Consider the following 26,369-nt stretch of genomic DNA (forward strand, 5'->3'; position numbering starts at 1 on the left):
TGCTGCCTCGTCACACCAGAGTGGTGCTGAGGAGTTGAAGGCCCAGCTCTGTGACAGCCTGGATGGAGTGACAGTGAGGTGAGAAGAGTGCTGTGTCCTGGGGACGTGCCTTGTGTGGTGTTCCCATCCCATGGGCCGTGTCTGGTGAGCACCAATGTGGGGTTTTGGCAACAATGTGCAAGATACTCTGCTCTGGAGCAGGATGATGCTGCAGCTGGAGAACATCCATGGAATAGCATCCGTGCTGCTATTGCCTGTGTGAATGCTCCACCTCTTCTTTGTTCTTCAGGGCTACGGGTCTGAAGGACAAACTCTCCTGTGGTTTATCTTTGCTTTCCAAGTGTCAGAAAGCCCTTCTGAGGCCTTCAGGCTGACAGCAGCCAGCAGAGCACACCATGCTGGGGTTGGGTGTGTCAGCTGGTGCCAGGGCTGATGCTGTGAGTTTGTCCCTGTGGTTTGTGTGGTAGTGCCCTGGTGGGCAGGTGTTGTCCCCTCTCACAAAGGGCCTTGCACAGCCACGGGGCAGTCTCGTGCTCTGGCCTGTGAAGCCCAAGCCCACGATACAAAGCAGGTTGTGAGAAGGTCACCTGCCTGACTCATGTCTCCAGTCCTGGCTTCACCCAGGTTGTGGTCTTTGCTGCAGGATTCCTTGGTTGGAAATGAAAGTGTCTCCTGCATCACTCCATGCTCAGTCCAGGATGATGCACAGCCTCTCACATCTCTGTCCCCCCACCACTGCCCCTGCACCCCAGGGCATTTCAGGTGTGGCAGTTCTGCTGATGGGCAGTGCCTCACCCTGAGGGTGTCACATCCCATGCTGCTGGCTCTCCTTCTGGGAGGTGACTCTTGCATGCAGGGTGTCTCTTGTTGGAATAAAGTGCCTTTCAGCAGCCTGGCTGGCACAGCTGCCCTTCATGGGGAAATGGGCCTGCAGGTGATTTAATGCTGTTGGTGCAGTGTGAACAACTGCCTTCTGAGGACTTCAGCTCTCCATGGGTGTTCAAACAGCAAAGACCAATCCTTGCAGCCCTTGGGAATAGGGGGATAATAAGAGTTAATGAGGAAACTGAGGCACAGAGGTCTTAGCTCACAGGTGAGGCTGTGCTCCAGCCAGGTTCCCAGCCCTGGAAATGGCTTTGGCCTGTCCCTCTTGGCCTCTGCTGCAGCGCATTCCTCTTCCCAGTCATCAGCACCTGGGTTTTGGGTTGCCCTTCTCTGGGTGCCTCTCACTCTCCCTCGCTGTGGGGCTGAAGTCCCTCGTGCCCCAGGCGCTGAGGAGCTCTCCTCTCACTTGGCTGCAGAAATGGGCTCAGCATCCCAGAAATTCAGGCTTTCGTGCGGGAGCCAATAGTCACACAACCTCCATCCAGAAACCATCATTATCGGCTGCTTGCTTTTTCTTGGTTTCTTTGAACTACAGCTCCCAGGATGCCTGAAGATATGCAGACATCCCGAAGACAGTGGTTTCCCATAAACTTTTGGGGTTTCATGCTTTGCAAGCAGGAATGTTTTTATTGCATCGCAAATCCCTTCAAGTCCCTCAAACCTCCATGGCAGCCGCGGGGGCCGGAGCCGGCTGCGCGGGAGGCACGCCAAGGGCTTTTCTCTCCTGCATTTTTTCCCTTCTTGCAAGAGGGACCTTTGTAGCTCCCTGTCGTGCCTTTTCAAGGGAAGTTTTGGACTGGGAGGAAGTTTGAAGAAGCCATGGTTTGCCTGTAGAGATGTGTTTCCCATTCTCCTGGTCCCCATTATTTCAAGGGCTGCTAAGCAGCTTCCTGCATCCCCATGAGTATTGAAGTGCCTTGGGCAAGGTGGGAAGGGATTTTCACTGAACTGGGAAGAACTGGGACACAGAGAAGAGAAAAAGATGCAGGTTCCTGCACTAGTGTAATGAGCCCAGGAGACTGGGGTTTAATTCTGACATGCTCACAAATCCTGAGGGAAAGCCAGAGAGGGATGTTTTTGTTTAGCATGGACAGATGTGATTGGAACTGCGGCCTGGAGGGTCTGCACCCCCAGCCAGATCCACCCAGGGGCTAGGGCACAAGTTCCACAGGTGCCCCCACAGCTCTTCATCTTCCTGCAGCCCATCCTGGGACCAGGAGGTGCTGGCAATGGAGTGGGCTCTGTGGTGTGGGCCCAGCTGTCCCTAATAATCACTTACTCTCTGCAGGAGAAGAACCACAGAGGACAGAATAGGGCTGTGGTAACACAGTGGCATTTTATGGTCGCCTTCTTCTGACCATTAAAGTACTTCAGTGAGTTTTTCCTGTTTGGTGCTGGTGAGCACCAGTGTTACATCTCATAATCAGATTTGTGGTATTTTGCCATTCTCCTTTTTCCCTTTGGTTGCCCAGGATGCTCCATAGGTTGGGATTTAATAGGTCTTAACTTCTTTGATAGGTCTTTACCAGTTTGAGGAACTTTGTGAATGAAACAGAGAGGTATTGGGTGCCCTTGGGGGTCACCAGAATCTCCAACTACCCAGATGTGCAGAGGCAGCAGAGCCATGGGTCAGGCTGTATGTGCTGTGGGACTGGGGAGTGGTTGGAGTTGGAAGGCATCTCTGGAGATCATTTTGTCCAATCCCTGCTAAAGCACAGTGTCACCTACAGCAGGTTACACGGGATCGTGCCCAGGTGTGTTTTTTAACATATTTGGGGAAGGAGACTCCCCAGCCCCTCTGGGCAGCCCGTTCCAGTGCTCCAACACCCAAAGGGACATGTCCTGGCCCTGCTTTGTACCGTTCCTGAGCACTGAGGCCAGTAGGATGCTGAGGGGTTCATTTATGAGCAGCTGTCTGGTGCCTCTGGGGTCTGGGCTTGTTCTCTGTCACCCTTGTTCCATGCTTCACTCTCCCTGCAGCCCCTGCAGGCACCCTTGGGCCCACGAGCACGGTGTTCCCGGCACAGCCAGCTCCTGTCTCCGCCGGTGCCGCTGGTGCGGGCGGTGCGGTCCGGGGGCGACAGCCGGGAGCTGATCCATGGGGGCTGCGGCCGGCTGGCCCTCACCACATCCCCGCTGCCGCTCCCGGCCGGGCCCGGCTCCCGGCTCCCGGCAGCCCACAATAACAACGAGTTTTCCATTCCTGAGCGCCGTGGGACGCGCGGCCATGGAAAACAAGAGGCGGCTCCAGCGCCGGGGCTGCACACAGACTAAACAATGGCACAGCCCCCGGCTCTGTCCCCGCGCAGGGAGGGCAGGCTGCAGGCACGGGCTGGGCACGGCTCGGCTCGGCTCAGCTCGGCTCGGCACGGCTCGGCTCGGCTCGGCTCGGCTGGGCACGGCTCGGCTCGGCTCGGCTCGGCACGGCTCGGCACGTCTCAGCACGGCACGGCGGGGCCGGGCACGGCACGGCTCGGCTCGGCTCGGCTCGGCTCAGCACGGTGGTGCTGCCAGCACGGCGTGGTGCTGCCTCTCCATGTGTGGGCTCAGCTGGCAGGAATGGAGAGAGGGGAAGGTCCCAGGAGGAATGAACCCTTCAGGAACCTCCTCACCCATCCTTGCTGAGAGAACATGAACAAAAACATTCGTTGGTTTTTGTCCTTTTCTTTGTTTTCCCTGCTATCTTTTTAATTAGGATAAAAGCTGTAATTGGTAGTAGGGGAATTCTGTAAACCTGGCTCCTGGCAAGACAGGAGCAAGTCTGCACGTTCCTCTGACTTGGCACATGGACAATCCATCATGCTCACACAGCCTGCTTGGAAGAGCCCAAGTGCTCCGTCCTGCTGCTCAGGAAGGAGTGATAAATATCTTCATTAAAAACAATCTCAGAGGGAAATGATAGAATTCTTAAAAACAAGCAAAGTGATGGGAATTTTGCCCAAGGAAAGGAATTTTTGACCATGTTATTTTGTAGGTTTTATTTATTTGTTGTCTGTATATGGATGGATTTTTGGGTTTAAAGTAGACTGTTAATTTTGAGAGTGAAGCACACTGGTATGTGCCAGTCATGAAATGGTCCCTGTCAGTGATCTGGTTCATGGTTGGGAGTCAGAAGAAGATCTTTGTTACATACAATCATAGGATCATGCAATGGTTTGCATTGAAAAGGACCTTAAAGCCCATCCAGTGCCACCCCTGCCATGGCAGGGACACCTCCCACTGTCCCAGGCTGCTCCAAGCCCTGCCCAGCCTGGCCTTGGGCACTGCCAGGGATCCAGGGGCAGCCCCAGCTGCTCTGGGCACCCTGTGCCAGGGCCTGCCCACCCTCCCAGGGAACAATTTCTGTCCAATATCCCATCCATCCCTGCCCTCTGGCAGTGGGAAGCCATTCCCTGTGTCCTGTCCCTCCATGCCTTGTCCCCAGTCCCTCTCCAGCTCTCCTGGAGCCCCTTCAGGCCCTGCAAGGGGCTCTGAGCCCTCCCTGGAGCCGTCTTTTCTTGGGGCTGAACACTCCCAGCTCTGCCAGCCTGGCTCAGAGCAGGGGGGCTCCAGCCCTTGGAGCATCTCCATGACCTCCTCTGGATTCACTGCAGCAGCTCCAGGCTGGGGCAGCTCTGCAGGTGGGGTCTCACTTGAGGGGGCAGCATCCCCCCCTCCCTGCTGCCCAGCCCAGGGGGGTTCTGAGTGCACACGGCCGGGGCAGGTCCAGCTCTCAGCCAGCAGCACCCCCAAACCCTTCTCTTCTTTCCAGCTGTTTTACAACACCAAATGGCAACAACAGGATCTTAATGTGACAATGGCACAGGTGTGCAGATCCCAGCCTAAATATTGTTTAGAATCTGGAGAGAGAGGAAACTTCTTGATCGTCTTACATTGTCTCCAGGATCCCCCTCTTGCAAGATCCTATAGCCCCTTTTCAAACCACATCCCTGCTCCTGGGCTCTCAGCAGCACATCCTGCTGTCTCCTTGCTGTGCCCACCTTTGGGATGGTTCCTGTGGGGGTGGATTTCCAGCTGGAAGGGTCTGCCCAGGGGGGAGATGATACTGATGCAGGTCCAGTCTCCCCAGTGGCACAGGCATGCTGGGGTGCAGGATGACTCACCAGGCTGTGGCACATGTGCCCAGCATCTCTGTCACAGCACAGATGTTGGTCAGAGAGGGGACAGTTGTTATTGTCAAAATGCAAATGAGTAAAATTATTGTTTTGAGAGACAATTTTTAGGAGAAGGACATGCAAATTTACCTTCCATTCTGATTGTGCATTAGTATTAAAATGCAATGTTTGAATGCCAAAACAAAGGAACATTTTAATTTGGGACTCATCAGATGGTTCCTTCTGCTGGGATTAGCATCATATACTTTGCATCAAATGCTCTTAGTTAAAAAAAAAACTCTGGCTTTCAAAGAAAACAAAAAGATGTTCTAAAAATGCCAGCCACTTCCAGGGATTCTGGCTGCTGTCAGCCGTCCTTAAGTGACTGGTCTGGTGCTGAACACTGAACAGGGCCGGTGGGAATAGGCTTTGGGGTTCAAATAGGATGTGTGGTTGGGCTCCCTCCTGGATGCTGCTTCAATTTGGCTTCTAAATAGTTTAGAAAAGTTTGGATGTTAAGGAAAATTTCTTTGCTGGAAGAAATGGAAGGGTGCTTAGGCATTGGAAGGGTGCTCAGGCATTGGAAGAGGCTGCCCCAGGGCAGGAGTGGAATCACCATCCCCAGAAGGATTTACAAGTTGCGTGGATGTGTCACCTGGGGACACGTCTCAGTGGTTGCCTTGGCAGTTCTGGGGGAATGGTCAGATTGGATCTGGGAGGACTTTTCCTACGTTAAGAATTCCATGAAAAGCTGGGCCAGGGTTTGCTCTGAGGCACAGGACCCCACAGGTCTGGTGGGACCCCGAGCTCCCCTGGAGGGTGAGGACAGCCCTCACCATCAGGGGAAGGAGCGGGTGTGGGGGCAGGAGCTGCTCACAGGTGGCTGATGGAGGCTGTGCTGAAGGGATGGGTTGTGTTTCTCTCCTTGGCTTCCCATATAAAGCCCCTCCAAATAAAACTTTCCTGTCTACAGCGCTCGGAAGCAGCTGTGCTGCTTATTTAAACACACTGTGAGGTATCTCCGTCCTGCTCCCCCTGCTTCCCTTCTCCTTCTTCCTTGGAACACTCGTGTTGCAGACCAGAAATAGAGACTGGCCACTGACTTGCTAATTGTAATGCAGCCTGATAATGCCAGCTATAATTAGATCAAGGTATCCAAGTCCTTTTGCTGGCAGACATTTCTGTGACCCTGTTATCATACTTTAAATAGAGGATGCCATCTGCTCTGCCCAGCTTCTGGCTGCAGAGCCAGGACCTGCAGAGCCCATCTTGGTCCTTTCTAGGGAATCCAGCCCAGCATCAGTCCTGTTGCCTGCATCTGCTTGGCTTGTGAAGAGTCAGGCTTGGCACAGCAGTGCTCACTGACAGGCTTTAAGCACTGATTATGACTCCCAATATCTGGCAAATGTCAGTGACCACTGAGACTTTTGTTGTTATAAAATCCCTTCCCCAACTCCCTGGTGACCATGGCTGTGTTGGGCCAATGAAAGGGACTGCTCTGGGCTGTGGTTTTCAGGGGGTTGCACTCTGACCCATCTTTTCTTTATTGTTTTAGGGTAATCAGAACAGTGGCTCATGTTGAGGTGAGCTGTGGTAGGGGGAGGAATGGTTCGGGGTCTCAGGATCAACTTGTCTAGAGCTGCAGCCTCATATCCCAGGGCTGTCAGACATCTCTCCTGGTTCCCTTTTGAAGCCCTCTACATTCTTTCCTTACCCTCTCATGCAAGTCCTGTGACTGTTTCCCCATCTGCAGCATCCCTGGGGTCCCTCTCCCTGGCTTGGGCTGCTGCCCAGCTGTGCTGCCCTTGAGCACACTCCTTGCTGGGTCAGAACAGGCATCCCCAGCTCTGTCCCACCAGACAGGGTGCTTTGGGTGTGCAGCTGTGTCCTCAGCAGGTGGGTGAGCCAGGCCCTCACAGAGCTCATCCCCTCAGCACTGCATGAGCCTTTGCTTCCTTCTCTGCAACACCACCCAACCTGCTCATCACATCACCAGCCCTCTGGGACAGCTCATGGAGAAGTTTGGTTGAGTGGATATGCCCGAATTCATCACTTGCTCTCAGTATGGCTGCCCACAGTTGCTCTGACATTCTGTCTGATCTGTCCTGAGCTTGTCAGGGAGGGAACTGAGACCCCCTTGAACACCAGTGTGCCCTAGGGGGGGAGAGGTTTCCTAATGTCATATCCTGCAGGCAGGCCTGGGGCTGTCACAGCAGCAGAGCTCACCAGCTAATCATGGCTGAGTCAGCCTGAGAAGTGGGACACTGAAATCCCAGAGGAAAACCAGGGACTTGGAGGAACTGGATAAGCCAATGCTCCATCCTTTGGGTAGGAGCCAAACCTCCAGAGATGTTCGGCTGCTTTGCTAGCCCAGCTGAGCTCCATGCTGTTCCATGGGGAAGGCACCTCACTGCTGTGTTCTGGCAAGACATCATCTTAGACTCCCATTTCATAGAATCCTAGAAATCATGGAATGGTTTGGGTTGGAAGGGGCCTTCATGATAATCTTGTTCCACTCTTCTACTGTGGGCAGGGACACCTCCCATTATCCCAGATTGCTCCAAGCCCTGTCCAACCTGGCTTTGGACACTTCCAGGGATCCAGGGGCAGCCACAGCTTCTCTGGGCACCCTGTGTCAGGGTCTCACCACACTATAAGCAAATAATTTCTTCCAAACATCTAATCTAAATCTCCCCTCTTTTACTTTAAAATTGTTTCTCCTTGTCCTATCGCTATAAAAAGTACCCAAGTAAAAGGGTATGCTGCCTCTTTTTCAGTCCTGGGCAGTACTTGAGGAGTGGGGGCTGAGTGGGGATTGAGCCTCCAGAGGTGCAGCAGAAGTGCAGTGTGCCATACAGACAAAGGAGTTCATCAGCAGAAGCTCTGGGTGGGTGACCCTGGCAGGCAGCATGTGCAATCATCATCTGTCCCCAAGCTAAGGAAACACATGGGGATCCTCAGGCAGGATCCTCAGCACTTCCCAGCTCACCTGGAGCTAAGGTTTGGGCTTGGGAAGTCCCTGTGGGCAGCGTCCTCTGTCGGTCCCCAAAACAGTGATGGAAGAGCTCAGTCCATGGTTTGTGTGCCCCAGTCATGGGCACTGCTCACAGATTTGGGAGATTGAGGAGGAGGAATGTCAGCAGAGTGGAATATGTGGCTGTCTGCAGCTCACCAGACTGCCTGCATGGTCACCCATGAGTCCCTGAAGGTTGGAGACCAGTGGCCCAAAGCACTTTCCCTCCTGCTGAGGGCAGGGGCAGAACAGCCTGGCAGCATAGGGGGTCTTGGGGCTTCCTCCTCCAAAGCTCACCTGGGGACCAAAACCTGGGGGTTTGGTGAGACTCAGAGTAGTTTTCACCATTCTTGCTTCTGCTTTCTGCCCTTCTCAATGGGAACAGGTAGTGAGGCAGGGCCATGCAGGGTTTGGTGACATGTCATTGCATCAGGGGTGTCACAGCAAACCCAAAGCAAGTGGAGGTGAGGCATCGCTGCCTTCTGCCTGGTAGTTCCTCCACAAGTGAGCCTGGTACTCCTCACCTGAACCTGATCCCACTCACCTGAGCCTGGTTCTCCTTGGCTGGGCCCTGTGTCCCTTGTCCCAGCCCAGTACCCCCATCTGAGCCTGCACAGGCTCCTGGTTATGTAAAGCCACGGCAAGCACAACCAGGAGATTCTTCAGTGTCGGAATCTGAGTCACATGGGGCTGTTTTATTTCCCCCTCTGCTAATCTCGTTTCTATAGAAACAAGATTGGGAGGAAAAAAAAATAAAAGAAAAAAAGAGCCAAGCACAGAGCAAATGAGAAACCTGAGGTGATGGGTGAGGGAAGCGGAGGTGGCAGCTGAGGAGGTCAGGCAACGCAGATGGGAGCAGGGACCCCGCTCAGGATGGGAGTGTGCACAGAGGGGACAGGGACTCTCCTGAAAAGACACCCTGGGATGAGCTGCTGCTCTGGCAGTGGGTGAGCCAAGCACCAAGAGCAAAGGGAGCAGAGGCTGTGCAGGTGAGTGAGCATCGCTTGCGCGGCTCGCGGGCATCTGTCGCTGTCCCTGTCCCTACAGGGCACAGCTGGGCATGGCTCACTGGCTCCTGGCCCTGGCTGCTGCTTTGGAGACACTCTCGTGCCCGGGACCGTGGTCAGTGGGAAGCGTGCCACCGGGAGCGGGGATCGCCGGAGCGCTGTGCGCAGCCAGCGCTGACTGCGTGCTCGTGGCCGTGAGGGCTGCCAAACCCTCTCTCTCCCAAAAGACTGCTCCCTGCTTGGGAAGAACCTTTCCAGCTTTGGTTATTTTCCTTTTACTTTATCCTGACTGTACCTGTGCAAATAAGCTGCTGACAGCAGCCAAGCCCCGCAGCGCAGGGAGTGCAGGGCTCTGTGCTCCCAGCACTGCTCGCCCCGGGCACAGCTGCCTTCCCCAGCCCGGCTGCAGCCAGGATGCTGCTGGGGGCGAGCCTGGCTCAAAGCTGTTTGTGCAGGGGCTGCTCCCCAAGGAGGGAGGACCAGCTGAAACGCTGCTTGTTTGCCTGGGCTGCCGGCAGCCCATGGCTCGTCCTGGGACTGTTGCCTGTGCTGGTGGAAGAGGCTGGGAGCTGCCTGCCCACATCTGGGTTAGTTCAGGGCCACAGGCACGTGCTGGTTCCTGAGTCTCAGGCTAAGGAGTGTGCAACAAGTGGGAGGTTTTCCTGCCTGGATGTGCTATCTTGTGGGATGGATGGCTGCTATGCATGTGGTGGTGAGGGCTTTGGCTGGGTGTGTTGGTGGGGCACAGGTGTTGCTGGTGCTGGTCATCCTGTGCCGGTGCCAGGGCCAGCTCTCTTGTGACCTCAGCCATCCCTCACCTGTGGCTCGGTGCAGTTGTGCCTGCATGGTCCCTGGTGTCCCTGCATGGCCCCTGGTGTCCATGCCCTCCGGCCATGGCAGAGTGCTGCAGGGTGCCTGCTGAGGCACCCGGGCTCCTGCGGGTACACGCTCATCCCGGTGGCTGCAAACTGCCAAAAGGCTTTAGCGGATCTCCACAGGGGAGGGAGGGATGCAGAGCCCAGGGATCAGGATTGTGCTTGTCATCACTTCCCAGTTGTGGTGTGGGGAATGTGGTGGTGACTGCGAACCCCCGGCCGGATCCATGCCTGTGTGTGGCGGGTGAAGCTGGAGGATGGATCCAGTGCCTGTGTATTTCTGTAGTGAGCTTTGAGAAATGTCACTGCTCATCCGCCTGCCTGGCTAGCGAGGGGGCGGAGGACGGCGCTTCAGCCCCTTGTCCTCATCCCAGGGCAGCTGAGGGATTTGTGTGCTGGGTGCCGTGTCTGGGGCCAGCTCAGCAAGCTGCTGGAGCCACAGGCAGGATGGGGACAGGCTGCCAGCCCTCCATGTCTGTGCCCTGCCTGCCTTCCCCACTGCCTTGGCAGGCTGGGGGCTTTGGCAGTCACTCCTGTGGGGTTGGACTCCCAGAAAACCTGTGGGGTGAAGGGATGGGTACGAGCTGTGTCACACAGCGCACGGGGCAGCGGGAGCTGTACCCTGTGCTTAGCTGGACCCTTCCCCCTTGGCCAGGCTGGTGTCCAGGTGCTGCTCTGGGTACTCTGCTCATCCTGGTTGGACACTCCCAGGTTCTCGGCACACAGCAGGCTGGGGACAGCACTGTCCCTGTCTCCCTTTAGCAGCAGCCTCTGCCTCTACCTGTCCCTGCCTGCTCTGTTCAGGGTGCTGAGTGCCATGGCTGGTGCCAGGAGGGAGTTTGCCATGCCAGACCCTGCCCCTCCCTGTGCCTGAAGCAGTGGGCTTAGGGGGCACATGTCACACCAGGCTGTGCCACAGTGGCTGTCCTGCCCTTCTGGGAACACCAGCTCTCCTCTGTCCAGAGCTTTGGAGAGAAGGGCTGAGGATGGACATTGCTGCAAGAGCCTTCAGCACTGATAATTATTTCTGGAAAAAGATGCCGTGTTTTGACTTAAATGCTGACATGGGACTCTGAACACGTGTAATCTGGCTGACAGATGGCAAAGTCACAGAGGTGTGATTTATGATACAGCACAGTAGCTGAACAACCTTCTCTGGTTGTCAGGAGACAATTCTTCCCGGTGCTGCGGTTGACGTTCCGATTGATGGCTTTTCCCACGTGTCCCCTTGGTGTGTGGGGACTGCCTTGGCAGGTGCCAGCTGTGTCCAGTGTGCCAGCCCTGAGTACCAGCCCTGCTGCTCCAGTGCTGAGCTGCTGCAGAGATGCTGCCTCTGAGGGAGGGCTGGGCAGATGAGCCTGGATGGACCTGGAGCAGTGCAGTGCAGTGGCAGGACTGGCCTTGTCCCCATCGGCTGTGGCTGGCATGAAGCTGGCTCAGGATGACAGTGGCACCTGGGGCTGCCTGTTTGCCAGACCAGCACTTGTGGGGCTGAGTGTGTGGTCCTGATGGGGGAAGGCATCCAGATCTTGCCTGTCAGATAAGCACAAGTGGAAGGATGCTGAGAGCCACAGGGAGTCTGTCTCACCTGTTGCCCTCTCCGTGCCTCAGTTTCCCTGCTTCTGCCTTAACATCCCTAATGCTGATCCTTCTTAAGGGACAGGGACATCTATTGATGTTTGGAAAGCACTTGGGAAGTAACGCTGTGGTCTCCACAGCATCCCCCTCCCTGTGCTGGGGGCTCACCCCCACTGCCCCCGCACAGTACCCAGAGCTGTGGGAGCATCCCAGCCCTGGGCACACCATCCTGGGAGCACTCTGAGCCCAGGGGACCGGGGCAGCTCAGCACAGGAGCTGGGAGCTGACCCACCAGCAGGGCCCTGGCAGAGCAGGTATGATTCATTCCCCTTCTGCAGCACGGTTTATGTAAAGCAGCTCTGTATAAATCGCCAGATGATCTGTAATGTGCTCCTGGCTTCTAATTAGTGATGCTTCTGCTGAAGCTTTGGGGTCTGGCGGAGGTGAGGGAGGCTGGTTCATGGCTGGATGAGTTGCTGACAGCTCTCAGGGCGGTGGTGTTGGGCTGTCAGAGCTGTCACAGCCATTCCTTTACCTGGCCTGTAGCAGCTGGAGGTGGTGGCCGGCAGGTCTGGGGGTGAAATCAGCACCCCAAGGTTCTTGGTCAGCTTCTGACTCATACCTGGACTGGCTTGTCTGTCCTGCCTCAGGCAGATCTGGGCAACACCTGCCCTGGGCTAGAGAGCATCCATCCCCGTGTCCCTGTGCCTTCCCCTTGATGCCATGACTGGGGACTCACAGCAAGGCCACATGTTCCTGAGCACCCAGGTGGTTTCTCCAGCCCCACCAGCCCACCTTGCCCCCAGGTAACTTTCCTTCATCCATAACCCTGATGACATGGGGCACATTGCCCTGTTTTCACCCACCAGCTCTTCTTGACAGATGCTGTTGGTTTTATCCAATCTGAAGGATGAAGTGGCTGCTCCTGCCATGCTTGGGCAGGTGGATACATCCAGGTAAAGCTCCTGGGTGTGTGATTGTCCCCGTGGTGGTCACTGCAAGGGCCATGTACCAGCACCACAGAGGCACTTCTGGCAGGGGCTCCTGCCTTCCTGCATCTGTGCAGGGCACCAAGGCTTTCGCAGCCCCTCATCCCTGCAGGTTGGGAGGGATGGCTGTCATGGTGCAGGGAGTGTGGTGGAGGTGGGGTCAGCACAGCAGACAGGGCAGGATTCTGCAGGCAGTCCCCAGATGTCAGGAGATGAACACCCCCAGCATTCTTTCAGCTGGGGCTGGAGCCCTCATCATCCCTGCAGGGTGGCAGGAGCTCCTCGTGGGCAGGTGGGAAGGGTGAGGAACAGCCAAATGCCACTGAGGAGGTGCTGTAGGGAGCCAGCAGCACCTGTTCCCATGGGCCAGCCTTGCTCATCCTGGTGTCCACACCATGCCTGGGGCTGCTGCAGAGCCTTGGCTGTCAATGCCCACTTCTCACCCCTCCCTAAATGGGATCTTCTCCATTCCAGCTGGGCTCTGACACCAGATGAAAGGAGAGTGAGGTGGTGGGGATGGTGCTGGTGCCAGGCTCTGCTCTGTGGGCACCAGGATCACTCCTCTTCATTGCCTTTTTTTCCGGCTGGGAGTGGGGGAAGTTAGGGTTTGGGTTTCTTGTTGGGTTTCTTTTAAGGCAAACCTCATCATTTACATCAAAGTAGGATTTTTTCTCAAGAATGTAAAGAATTGCCCTGGAAGGTCTGAACAGCTCTTTGCTGGCGGGGACTGGAGAGACAAGAGCCCTCTCCAGAAAGCTGTCTCCACACCAGCCCCAGCAACAGCAATTCATAAGCTGAAAAATAAATCAATAACCAGTTAATGAATTGAAGATGTCTGTGTTTAAAATGTATCAGGGAAAAAACTGTTAGCTGGTCAGGACTGGCCTAATTACTGTGAGGAAAGGCAGGGAGCTCTCAGTTCTGAGAAACAGCTTCTCTTTTTCTCTTTCTTTGGAGGTATTTTGTGTGCTTAGAGGAGGGGAGGAGAGGAGAGGAGAGGAGAGGAGAGGAGAGGAGAGGAGAGGAGAGGAGAGGAGAGGAGAGGAGAGGAGAGGAGAGGAGAGGAGAGGAGAGGATTGGCTTTAGCAATGTGTGCAGGTTCAAAGCTCCCCCAGCTCTGTCCTTCATCCCCTGGGACCTCTGTCAAATGCCTCCTGTCCCCTTCCGTGCCCAGCCCAGGCTGGCTGAGCACTGGGAGCAGGTTGTGCTGGCACACGGAAGGACAGGAGGCAGTGGCTGTGACAGTGTGTGTGGCAGGGCTGGCACTCAGCCCCCATGCCTGGTGATGTGCCCATGTCTGGGTGTCCCAGCTCCCCAGGCTTGTCCTGCCTTGCTCCTGTGCTGGCAGCAGGGACAGGCTCAGCATGGGGGGCTCTGGGGGTGCCACCCTTGGCACGAGGGGGCTCTGGGGGCTCCGTGTGCCAGAGGGAGGCAGAGGGCTGACGGTCTCTGTGGGGCAGGTGCCTCCCCAACCTGTCAGCCTGTGAGCCCGTGTGCCATGGGCTTGGACACAGGGCAGGTGTGCCCTGGGCCAGCAGCTCTCCCTGCACAGGGCTGGGATGGGCTGGAATGTGCAGCAGGTCCCAGAGCCTGTGGATGTGCCTTTCCCAGGTGCCAGGGGCTGGCAGTGACGCCCACCTGCTGGGAAGGGGCTTTGTCAGCACAGACAGGTCCTTCAGTTGAATCCATTTGCTCCCACACATTTCTGTTTCTGTCTCCAAAACCTCTCTGATGTGGGCTGATTTCCATGTCAGCCCTCCTCAGGGAAGCTGTTCTGGTGCTTGGGAGGCCACAGGGGCTCCAGGGTTTCTCCAGGGTTTCTCTTAAGTGTGTGACCTTTGATTCAGTCTGCTTTGGTTCTCTCCACTGACGTGTCCCTGGCTGTTTCTCCAGTGCTGCCTGTCACCTGTTGGAGTTTGGGGAGGAATGCACAGCCTGGGGAGGTGATTTTGCTGCACAGGGAGCAGGACCTGGCTCTCTCAGCCTGCCAGGCTGCAGCTCCAGTTTGGCTAACGCCGACCTGTGCTGGTCCTGGCCTGCTGAGCAATACAAACGTGCTGCTGCTCCTCCACTTCCACCCCCAGGGCTGGTGCCAGTGCCCACCCTGGGAGCCCCCTCCTTCCAGTACTGAGCACCTGTGGCTGTGCCCCGGGTGTGCCCTGGGCCAGGGCTGCAGGGCCATTAACGCCTTTCCTCTCCCCTCCCTAGGTCGGAGAGCAGCCTCGCTAGGTTTGCCCACCGCTTGTCGGTGAAGCAGAAGCAGGAGAAGAGAAGGAAAGCTGAGTATGGCTCGGCCGAGCTGTCTGCCTTCCGGCCCAGGTCTCTGAGCATTGAATGGTAAGAGTTGCAGGACAGGACTGGGGACAAAGCTTCTGCCTCTCCAGTCGCCCTCCTGTCCCCTTTTCCCACTGCTGCCATGGTCAAAGCGATGTCCCACGGACAACGACCCCCCAGACCCCTGCACCTGCTGCAGAGGCTCCCCCAAGGTGTCAAACGAGAACCAACCCCCAGCTGAGGGTCTGTCAGGGCTCATGTGGGTAGAGGGAGTGTCTGCTGAGCTGGGGCACACAACACGCAGCCTCTGGCAACACCCACCACTGCCCCCTTCCCTTCCCTTCCCTTCCCTTCCCTTCCCTTCCCTTCCCTTCCCTTCCCTTCCCTTCCCTTCCCTTCCCTTCCCTTCCCTTCCCTTCCCTTCCCTTCCCTTCCCTTCCCTTCCCTTCCCCAGGGGCAGGAACAAGGACGCACAGGGGCTGGAGCTGCTGGAGCAGCATCCTGGGCTCCCCGTGCTCCTCTCCTGGCTCAGCTGGAGCTCCCAGCACAGCGGGGCAGCCTCAGTGCTGGGGGAGCTCTGGGACCCGCAGGGACCCTTTGGGGGCTGCCCTCTGTCCCCATGCCCGGAGCAGTGGGAGGGTCCCGGGCTGTCCCAGGGGTGCAGGGCTCCCTCCCTCCCGCTGCTGCACTGCCTGGGGCCCTGGGTGAGCCCAGGTCTCGGAGCTGTCCCCCCTCGAGCAGTCCCCATTCATCCCGGGGTCTGAGCTCTGATGCAAGCCTTGGAAGCAGATCACAGCCAGCCATCCCAACGTTAGAGGTGACCTGCTAAGGATATTTAAAAGAGCTGGAAATTGCATTGCTTTCTGCTTCCTTAGATGGATAAAGGAGGGAAAAACTTCAAAAAAAAAAAAAAAAAGAAAAAGAAAAAGTGCTTAGAAATTGCAAGAATGTCGAATTTGGTTTTCAATTTCCCTGCTTTTTTTGGAGATCTTTCTGGCATTTATTGTGTGTTCTAACACTTCAGTGTGAGGCTGTGGAACCCTCCTCAAAGGCTTCCTTTATCTGAGGTTCCTTGAGCATCAAAGCTCATCAGATATTAATGAACCAAAGAATTCAGGATATTTGGGGACAGACTGCTTTCCTCTCCACTTACACAACTTTCTTCCCTTTGCTAAGAGGATGTCATGAGGAAACCTGGTCTGCAATTACTCTCAATCTCCCAAAGAGACAAATATGTGAATTTGTAATGTAGCAAATAGGGAAACAAGAGAGAGCTCATTAAAAATAATCAGCGTTTGTCTTTATTCATAACAAAGGAGCATGAGAAGCCAGCAAATCTCTTTCCTCTCTAAATGTGTCTTTGAAGCCCCCAGGTCCCAGTTTAGCCCTGTTGGGGGATATTTGTGGTACATTTCCCCCACTCCATAGCGTTTTCCTGGGGGAAACCATCTGTCTTGCATTTGGCACAGCACCTTGTGCAGTGAGGACTCGCAGCAGTGGCAGACGATGCTCCTTTGGAGGATTCTGTGGAGCAGCCTGGAAAGGAGCTCTGCCTGAGGAGGGGCTGCCTTTGCCTTGGATTTGCTGTGGGCCCTCCTGCTGCAGCTTGGGGCACTGAGCTGAGGGACACAGCCCTGATGTCCCCATCCTGCAGGGACACAGGCACAGCCAGGCAGGACTCCCACCCTGTACTGGGGTTTTATCCATGGCTTGGAGATACCTTGGGCTGGATCAGACACCACCAGGGCAGCCAGGATGGGGTGGCTCAGGCTGCTGGAGCTCAGGGGCTGGCAGGGTACAGAGGAGGGATCACTCCAGAGGGGCACAGTGATGAGGGGTGGCAGTGGGCTGAGGACCCTGCCCACTGCCTGCTCCCATCCATCTCACAGGCACAGGGCCTCAGCGAGGCATTCAGAGATTTTCCCAGCCTTCTCTGCAGCTGTGATCTTCTAAGGGATCTCCTGGCCTTTTCCTTGGTCTGAAAGAGCTTTTCTCTGTGTTTCCTGTACAGCACCAGGGATCTCTGCTCATGACAGCAGGGTCAGCACCCTCAGTTAGTCACTCCAAACCATCCTGGGCTGCAGGTGAGGCTGCTCTTCAGTGCTCTGGCTGGGAAACTTGGCTCATATTCTGGCAAATCTACAGATGCCTAACTTGTCTTTCAGAGCAAATACCTACCCCCATCAAATCTGTCTGTATTTACAACCCAGGGTTCCCACTGCATCCTTTCACCTGCCTCTGCACAGAGGTGAACACCCACCCTGTGTGTGATGTGTTCAGCTCATCCCACATGGGTAGGAGTGGCATGGAAGAGCAATGGACCATGTTTTCCCAAATCAGCAGCTTCTGAGAATCCTGCCCATCCTTACCTCAAGGCTTGAAGGCAAAGGACAGCTTCTCAACCTGCTGTTGCCTGTTGCCAAGGAGGAGGTAGAAAAGCATGACATCATCTGTGCTCTTTGCTTTGAAAAGCTGGGTGTCAGTCTGGGACAGGGATTAGAGTTTTCTGCTTGAAATTCCCACCAAAGCATTGTCAGTGCAACCCATCCCCACACTGAGCAAGCTGAGCCAGTTTTCCAGTGTTCCCAGTTATTCAGATGCTCAAGCAGGGGTGGATGGAGCTGAGGTAGAAGTGAAGGAGCTGCATGGAGCCTCACACTGTGTTCCTGCTCTGAGCACAGCCAGGTAGGACAGGACACAGATGCCTTCACCTCCCCTTGGCCCTTCCCCAGTGCCAGGAGCCCAGGGCCAGGAGGAGCAGTTCCTTGCTGCCACAACAAGCGAGGGGCTGGATGTCCTGTGCTGCTGCCCAGCCCAGGGATGCTCCCAAGGCAGGTCCCACAGTGTGTGTGTCCATCAGAGCCCATGTCCCTGGCTCAGGGGACAGCTGGTGGCCGTGCTGCCCCAGCACAAGGCAGCTCTATTCCCATGGCACGTGTTCCTGTGCTGCACCAGGCCCTCGTGTTCCTGTGCTGCACCAGGCCCTGCTCCCAGCCCGGCCAGCAGCGAGCGAAGCCCTGTTAGTTCCACTTATTAAAAACAAAATTGCTGGGGGGAAGGGAGAGAAGGCAGAGAAAAAGTGAAGTATTGAGAAAACACTTCTTTCATTCATATGTTGTTTGCTGAAATAAATACTTCATTATTAGGCCCTTTTTAGGGTATTTTTTTTAAAGCCAGAGCCACAAAGTCCCCAGTGTTCGGGCCTGTGAATGTGCTGGATCACCTCAGCCCATGGCTCCCTGTGCTGGTGTCCTGCTGCTCAGAGGTGCTGGAGAGGAGCTTTCCCAGTCTTTGGGAGAAACCTGGGGGCTGCACATGTCTGGTTTTGCCCAGGTTTGCTGATTCCCTTCTCCTCTTTGCTGGATGGTGTGCGCTGGGTCACCAAGGCAGCTTATACTCCAAATGAGGCAAAAGTAACTTAGGCAAGGAAGTATTTGGGATTTTGTTTATTAAAGCTCTGCTTTCTGTGATCTCTGGTCCTAATCTAACTCCTAAAGCACTCTTGACTTGAAGCCCACCACATTCTGCTGGAGGGGCAAAGATGAAAGCTGATGATTCCCATGGAGTCCTCACAATGTCCTACAGCAGTGTCAAAACTCCAGCAATCCCTGTTCTCCCCACTTAGAGCGAGCAGAGGCCTTCTCCAGTGCCTGTTACCTGAGAAATGCCCCACATTTATCTTCCCTCTTAAGTGAGGCTTAGTCCAATGGAAGGGCTGCGATCCCTGGTTTGCTCTTGTGTGAGCAGAGCTGGGAGCCTCTGTTCCCTCTTGCATCCTCTCAGTTCCATTGCTCATTGGGACTTTCAGCCCTGCAGGTTTGTCCTTCTGAAATTCTTTTGTCCCTTCCTTTTTAGCTCTAGCTCTGGTTTTCCTTCTTTTTGTTCCTGGGTTTGCTTTCCCCCCATACTCACCACTTGTTCATGCTGATTTCCCTCTGTTTTCTTCTTCATTGCTTACTCACTGCTTTTTCTCTCCGGGCTCCTGGCATTTTCCCTGTCAGACAGGCTCCCTGTGATCTGTGGTTGGAATAGCCTATTCCCATGGTGCCAGGAAAAATGCAGCATTCCTGCCTCCCCCCCCGGCCCGTGCCCTTATCTCGTTCTGCTCCTTGGCTGCCCACCCCGTGGCTGAGCTGTGCTGGCAGCAGCGTCTCAGTTCCTGTGACAGGCTCAGCCTGGGCTCAGCTCTGCCTGCAGCTCATGCTCCTGCCTGACCCTTGGCTCCTCACTGCCAAAAGCTGGGATGCTCAGGGAGCTGCCTGCCCAGCAGCCACCCTGCAGACCACACAGGCCCGGGTGGAAGGTGCCAAGTGAGCTGGAGCTACCAGACATGGGAACCTCACTGGCACCATCTGGTTGGTGGAAGTGGCACATGATTGCTGCTGCACTCAGCCTTGTGTTTTGGGTTTGGTTGTAAAGTTTTTTAAGGGAACTGTTTTCATGGAAGTTATTTAAAGTGTAATATTTCCCCTCTGAGTGGTCTCGGCTGGTGTGGAGGTTCTCCCTGGATGGCTGGGTATGGAATCCCTCCTGTGGAAGTGCCTCCAGCATTGGTGCTGTCGCTGCTGTGGGCAGCACAGGTGATCTATCCCTATCCACAGGGTCCTTTCCTCCTGGCACCACGTGCCGTGGTTCTGGTGGAGCTGCAGGGCTTGGAGGAAGTGCTGAGCTGCCAACTGATCCATCCCACTGTTCCTGATCCAGTGCATGGGACTGCTGCTATTGCACAGCTCCCTGAGAGCCTAGTGCTGTTCCCACAGCTGTCCACAGTCATCTGAGGCTGTCCCCAGGACTCTCTGTGTGACATTTGTCCCTTTGCCAAGTCAGCCAGCTCAAAGTGAGTTGTCATCAACTTTTTGGGAGGCAAAGAGTAGCAGCACCATGAAGATGGTGGGCTCAGAGCTCCTCCAGGTTTCACAGCCCTACTCAAGCTGTCTCACTCCAGGAAAGTCTTGGAGCTCTTTCTCTTCCCAGACCAGGAAGCTCTTCACCTGAGTAAGGGAAAACAAGGGAAATGAGGCCCTGAGCAGTGGAAGGGAAGGAATGCGAGAGCCTGGGAGCTGTGGGAGCAAGGAGATGCTTTGGGCAGGCTGAGGTGCCGGCACCACGTTGGCAGCGCTTCCTGTGGGGAGCCAACCTTGGAGAGCATCACCACCCCCATCCCAGGGTGCCAGCCAGGGGTGAGGTGACACACAGCCCCGAGGTGACACACAGCCCCCAGCACAGCCCCGAGGTGACACACAGCCCGCAGTCCAGGTCCGAGCGGCCGGCGGTGCTGAAACCAAACGCGAGGCGCTTTGTCTCAACTGGGAGCGCTTTAAGCCCTCGCTCGGGAACAATGGCCAAGCTATGGGGTCATTTGTTCTGGTATTTCAGCAGCTCCTCATGATTTATGGGATGTTTTGTTCTGCTGCTTGTCTTAGCTTCCCCCTCTCCACCCTCCCCGTCTCCATCCCTTCTCCATTTCAGCTCCTCCTCCCCCCGCTCCCAATTCCCCTAATAGCTGTGGAGCCTCTGTGCCTTATGAAGTCATGGTATCTGTGACTTATTGAATTAGCCGGGTGGGAGCTGGACTGCCACACCGTGCCGGGCTCTGCCGGGGTGTCCGGGCTCCTGGGGGCCGGAGCCCCTCACCCGGGGCTCCGTGCAGCACCAGCTTCCCCTGTGTGGCAGATGGACAGATGGACATTGCCATCAGCAGGACCCTGCAAAGTTGCTTTAGAGGCAATGGATGTGGTCAAGAGAAGCTGCAGCCCCAGCGAACAAGGAGGGCTCTGTCTGCAGAGACACTCGAGGTGCAGGGGCTCTGCTGGCTGTTCTGGTGTGCCATCCTCACCTCACCTCTCTGGCAGTGGGGTGGATGCCAGCTGGGGAGCCCCAGAGTTCCTGGTGTTGAGCTGCACGTGTTACAATGTGGTTCAAGAGCTTGGTTGTGTCCCTGGCAGCCTGAGAATGGCCATGGCCAGTGCCTCGGGATGCACGGGGGAGCAGGGGATCACATCCCCTTCCCCAGGGACAATGATTTAACAGTGACTATGAGGGACATGCTGATGGGGCGGGGAGGAGTAAGCCCTCCCAACATCCCTGAAAGTCAGATTACCCTCAGGAGAGCATTGCAAAGGAATAATTTACTTCAGAAAGATCACATTTTATCCTTATTTTCTGAGTTGCCTGCAGGCAGGCAGAGGCTGGAGGGCAACTGGTGGTCCTGGTGGGACTGGCATGGTGCTGCAGCCACTCCTTAGCCCCGAGGCAGCTTTGGCAGAGGAGCCAGGTCCCTGCAGCTCTGCTCCTGCTGCTTCATGCTGCCAGCAGGGAACTGGGAGCATCCTGACCTACGGTGCAGGTGGGAAAGGAGAGATCTTGTGCCTCCCCTCCTGGTGCCACAAGCCTCTGGGAGCCCAGTTTTCCTCCTCTTGTCAGGATAGGCAGCTCAGCTTGTGATTATGATGAGGCTGGAGAGGTTGGGAGCAGAGCAAGGCCTGGAGCCTCTCTGTGCTGCTGCAGGCTCCAGCAGGTCCAGCACGCTCTTCTCCATTTGTTTCTCATGTCACTGCTGTGGGAGAAATTGAGTCCTCTGGGGAAGCAGCAGAAGGAAAATGTTCAGGGAAGACTGATGTCCAGGTTCTCCCTGTCTGGGACCAGAGCCCTCAGCCACATCCCTTCCTCTCTGAGAGCACAGGCAACAATTAACATTTAAGAGACAAATATAAAATATTGTGCTGATTTGGTGCTCTGGCCACTTCCCTCTGCTGGTAGCTGATACCTCCAATAAGATTATTTCTCAGTCCATTACCCACAGCACACTTTAATTTCTCTGAAATAGCCCAACTGCCTGATTTGTTTTCTTTTATTGTCATCATCCCTCTGCAATTTCCCATGGCCAGGATTGCAAAGCAGGATGGGTGCCTTGGTCCCTGCTGAAGAGTGGAGCATGCTTTTCATCCTGAAGGATCTCCACTGGTTCTTCTACATGAGCATGCCTCTGCCTGGAAGGTGCCAGTGGATTTCCACAGCAGGCAACCCAAGCCCCATGGATATACTGGGGAAATTGCAGAGATGTCACAATCCTTGGTATGAAAGGGAAGCCTCATGGGTATCTAAATCTCAGTGCTACTCAAGCCTTTCCACACCACCTGGTATTCCCATGGAATCCCAGAATGGTTTGGGTTGGAAGGGACCTTAAAGCCCATCTCATTCCACTCCTGCCATGGCAGGGACACCTCCCACTGTCCCAGGCTGCTCCAAGCCCTGCCCAGCCTGGCCTTGGGCACTGCCAGGGATCCAGGGGCAGCCCCAGCTGCTCTGGGCACCCTGTGCCAGGGCCTGCCCACCCTCACAGGGAACAATCCCTTCCCAATATCCAGCATAAACCTTTTGGTGTGAAATCATTCCCCCTTATTCATTACTAATTGTGCCAGTGCACTGGATTTGGAAGGTTGTTGCTCTCCCAGTCCCCTTATCCAGCACACAAAAGTATCTCAGTATGCTTCTTTTAATGGGAATATCCATAATAGTCCTGGTTTTCTACTACTGGTCAGGTGTTCAGATCTCCAGCCATGAACCTCCTTCTCCATGAGCCACTTTGGACTTGGGGAAGGGCAGTGTGGAGGAGTTGCATGTCTTGAGCAACTCCAGCAAGAGCAGCAGCACACTCCAGTTTTGGAATGCCAGGCTCCCTCCATCCCTGGGAGCAGAAGGGATCACTGGTCCTGCTGCTGATGCTTCTGGAGACATTGGGTCAGGAAACACAGAAGCGTGGACATAGCCAGATAATCCTGACAGCTGGCACTTCCAAGGTATTCCAGTACTTTTAATCCTTCCTTGTCCCTTGAGCAGTGGCAGTCACTATTGGGCAGGTTTCTTCTGCTCTTAGATAGTTTCCTCTGGCAGAGACAATTCTGCCTGCCAGGGCTCCAGACACCTCCTGTTTATCTTCCTGGAGAGTTTCTCACAGTGCCAGGTTGATATTGGATCTACTCGCTTGGATGCTGGCAGGATGGGCAGTGCTCTGTGGGGAGGCCAAATGGGAGGGAGGAGTCAGCCCAGGACATTGGGACAAGGAGGACCATGTCCTTGGATGTGCTGGGGCCTCTTTCCACCTTTGATGGAGTCTTACTGCACACTAACTCTTCCCCATCCCTCATACCCACCTTTCCTGTGTGGGCTGGAAGCTTTTTGGGGAAGTTGTGAGCCCAAGTGGCCTCCACATCTGCTGAGCCTTATGCCTGGTGGAGGTCAAAGAGGGAAGTTATGTTCCTTTCCACTCCTGACTTCCACATTTCCTCCCTTTCTCCTGAAAATTTAACTATTCATCCATCTACCCCAGCAGTTTCCTCCCCAGGGACATTCTTCTCCCTGTCTCATTTTGCCTTTGTTGCCTTTATTTTTCTGGTAACAGGGAAGGTCAGACAGGGATGATCTTCTGCCACAAGGAACTGCTGGGCAGTGTGGAGAAGAATTTTCCATGTAGGCAGTGCCAGATAGTGCAGATCTGATAGATTTCAGGCCAGGAAAAGGCAAGGATCATGCCTGGCTTTGTCCAAGGTAGAACTGGATGCTGGGCAGCAGCTTCCCATGTCACCCTGAGAACTTGCCTGTGTTCTTCACCCTGCCCACAGTGCAGAGGTTCACCAGAGCCACCTCCAGGTCTGTTCAGAGTCTGGTTTCCATCCAAGAAGTGTCCCAACAGGGCCTGCCAGGGCTCATCAGGCAGTAACCAGGAGACAAATCTCTTGCCAGCGGTCAGGGCAGGGTTCTTGCTAATGGTTTCATACAGTCACAGAATCATGGAGTGGGCTTTGTTTTGCCTACCCCTGCCCTGGAGAGGTCTGAGCTCTCCTTAGCTTTCAAGCACAGAATCATGGAATGGTTTGAGTTGGAAGGGACCTTCATGATCACTTCATTCCAACCCCCTGCCATGGGCAGGGACACCTTCCACTATTCCAAGCTGCTCCAAGCCCTGTCCAACCTGACCTTGGGCACTTCCAGGGATCCAGGGGCAGCCACAGCTTCTCTGGACATCCTGTGCCAGGGCCTCACCTCCATTGCAGGGAAGAAATTCTTTCCAATACCCAATGTAAATTTGCCCTCCTTCAGCCTAAAGCCATTCCCCCTTCCAAAAATTGCCTCTGCAGCCTTTCTGCAGGCTCCCTTTAGGCACTGGAAGGGGCTCTGAGGTCTCCCAGGAGTCTTCTCCAGGCTGAACACTCCCAGCTTTCTCAGTCTGTCTCCAGGGCAGAGGGGCTTCACCCCTTGAAGCATCTTCATGGCCTCCTCTGGAATCTCTCCAACAAGTCTACATTTTTCTTGTGTTGCATTCTTGATTTGCAGTAAAAAAATGGATTTTATGAGCTTTGAAAAATGAACATATGACATTACATAGGGTTTGTTAAGCATGGCTGCAGAACAGCTGCTGAGGTGAGCAGAGCTGTGAGGAACATCTCTTCTTGGTGTTGTCAGGATGGGTTCAGGCCCACCGCCCCAAAAGGAGCCACCATCACCTTGGGGGGGACTCTGGCTTGTTGAGCTGTGGTCTCCATACAAACCCTGCAGGTTTCCCAGTGTGGGGTTGTTGAGGCCCCTGAGAGAGCAGGGACTGCAGGATCACCTGGCACCATGGTTACTCACCTCCTCCCCTGGTCTTGCCTCTCCTCTCTACCCCCAGACTCCAGGTTTAAGGTCAGAACCCAGAACTTAGCAGAACTCCTGAGCTTCACCCCCTGCAGAGAGGACTGGGGTGCCTGTGGTACCTGTGGCTTCTCCTGGCCCACTGAGCAGCTGAGGACAGGAGCTGGCCCTCCTTGTCCCCCAGCTTCTCACTCTTTAAAAGGTGCATGGCAATGTTGCCCTCCTTTTTCAGGCACTTTGGTATTCCTGCCCATAGAGAGGGACTGGAACAAGGTGATCTTTCAGGTCTTTCCAACCCAAACCATTCCAGGAACCTCTGATTCTATGAGAGCTGCTGGTGAAGGAGCTGCTGCTGTTCTAGGACTCCTGGCATCTGCAGTCTCGGGCTGGCATGCCCCAGACCCATGGCTGACTTGTGGGCTTGCTCTGAGCTCCAGGCTGGCAGGTCAGGTTTTCCTGGTAGGCTTTGTACATCAGCTTCTGCTGGCACTGTAGCTAAGAGCACCAAGGTCAAGGTTTCTGTACTGGAAGCAGTGTCCAGAGAGGCTGAAACTTTTGCCCAGGGAGCACGTTCTAAAAAAAGTATCTTTTTTTCATCCCCAGTGTTCTGATTCCTGAGCATCTTCACTGGGGAGGAGGAGGCAGTGACTGTGGTCAGAGGCAGTGATAGGAGCAGAGGTAATCTGGGGAGATCCAGGCAGGTATAATCTTAACCCAAATTCTTTTGGGTTTGCAGATGTCACTGTGTGCCAGGCCCTGGAGTTGTAGGGTGCTCACTCCTCCTGTGTGCTGGAGTCTGCAGGCCTGGCCTGTGTCAGAGGATACAAGTCCTGAAGGAGTGAGTGATCCATCAGAGGCTCCTGGGGGATCAGTCCCTGCTGACCATGCCAGGGGCCAGCCCCAAGGGCAGAGGCACTTCCTGAGGCTGGGCTGGGTTGTGGTCCCAGGTGGGGCCGCTCTGCCCCTGGATCTCCTTGGCAAGTGAGACTGGCGAAGGGTTTGCTGTCAGGTTCTGCCATGTGCTTGTCCCTGCCTGTGCCACATCCTCCTGCTCCATCCTCCCTGCCCAAGCTGGGCTCCAGAGCCAAGTCCTGCTGTGCCCACAGGGGACCTGGACAGGGTTTCCTGTGCCCTGAAATCCTGCAAAGCACTGGGCCAAACCCTGGGCAGCAAGAAGGCTGCTTCTGGACATAGGTAAGCTGCTGTGTTATTTAGTCAGTGCTCCTGCTCTCCCTGTCTGTGCGTGGTGCACTGCTGCTGTCCAGCTGGGGTCTGAGGAACCTCAGCAGTGAGCACACTCCTGGAGCTCCAGGAGGTGGAACTCCCGGTGGAATCCTGCCTGATTCCTTTGCAAGTGGAAGAAGGATCCTGCCAAGCGATCCCATCCTCCCAGCGCAGTCCTGGCCCTGCTCTGCCCCGGTCATGAGCTCTGGAAGGCTGTGTCAGGCAGGAAAGTTTTGCTTATGGAGCACAGCTCAACTCGGGTGAACTTCACATGAACTCGAAATCTCTTTGGCCATTTTCTTTCCTGATGATGCAGGGAGGTCAGGATCAGGATCCTGCACTGCACAGGGACCCAAGGCTGCCTTCCTCGTGCACCAGCACCATCACCTCATCCTTCTGAAGCACAGGGGCAGCTTCAATCTCTGCTCTCTCCTGGGTCACTCTCCCCTGTGACCAGGGACAGGCCCATGGAACAGCAGGAGCTGTGCCAGGGCAGGGTCAGGCTGGATCTCTCAAAAAGGTTCTTTGCCCCCGAGGGTGCTGGCACTGCCCAGGCTCCCCAGGGAACGGGCACAGCCCTGAGGCTGCCAGAGCTCCAGGACCCTTTGGACAATGATCTCAGGAGTGCACAGGGTGGGATTGTTGGGGTGTCTGTGCAGGGCCAGGGATTGGACTTGGGACCTTTGTGGGTCCCTTCCAGCTCTGGCTACTCCAGGATTCTGTAATTCTTGGTGCCCAGGCAGGACCAGCAGCAGACAGATGGAGCTGTTCCCATGTTACACTGGGACTGTGCTGCCGTA

General features: G+C 55.3%; 1 protein-coding gene across 9 annotated transcripts in view; it reads left to right on the top strand.

The window, feature by feature from the left end:
- The window catches only part of LOC129127391 (ankyrin repeat and fibronectin type-III domain-containing protein 1-like), a 237,778-nt gene that overhangs the window by 182,080 nt on the left and 29,329 nt on the right, over window positions 1-26,369 (top strand). For 5 of the 9 annotated variants that reach the window (XM_077186713.1, XM_077186711.1, XM_077186710.1 and 2 more), the window contains one exon: window positions 14,650-14,778. The exons of 2 other annotated variants lie outside the window; for them this stretch is intronic. In XM_077186713.1, the coding sequence (XP_077042828.1) occupies window positions 14,650-14,778 (129 nt within the window). Of the gene's footprint in view, window positions 1-8,658; window positions 8,982-14,649; window positions 14,779-26,369 lie in introns of those variants that run through there. 2 more of the 9 variants (XM_077186714.1, XM_077186715.1) reach the window with 2 other exon arrangements.

This window comes from Agelaius phoeniceus, chromosome 16, assembly GCF_051311805.1.
Source record: "Agelaius phoeniceus isolate bAgePho1 chromosome 16, bAgePho1.hap1, whole genome shotgun sequence".
In the NCBI taxonomy this organism is placed as follows: Eukaryota; Metazoa; Chordata; class Aves; order Passeriformes; family Icteridae; genus Agelaius; species Agelaius phoeniceus.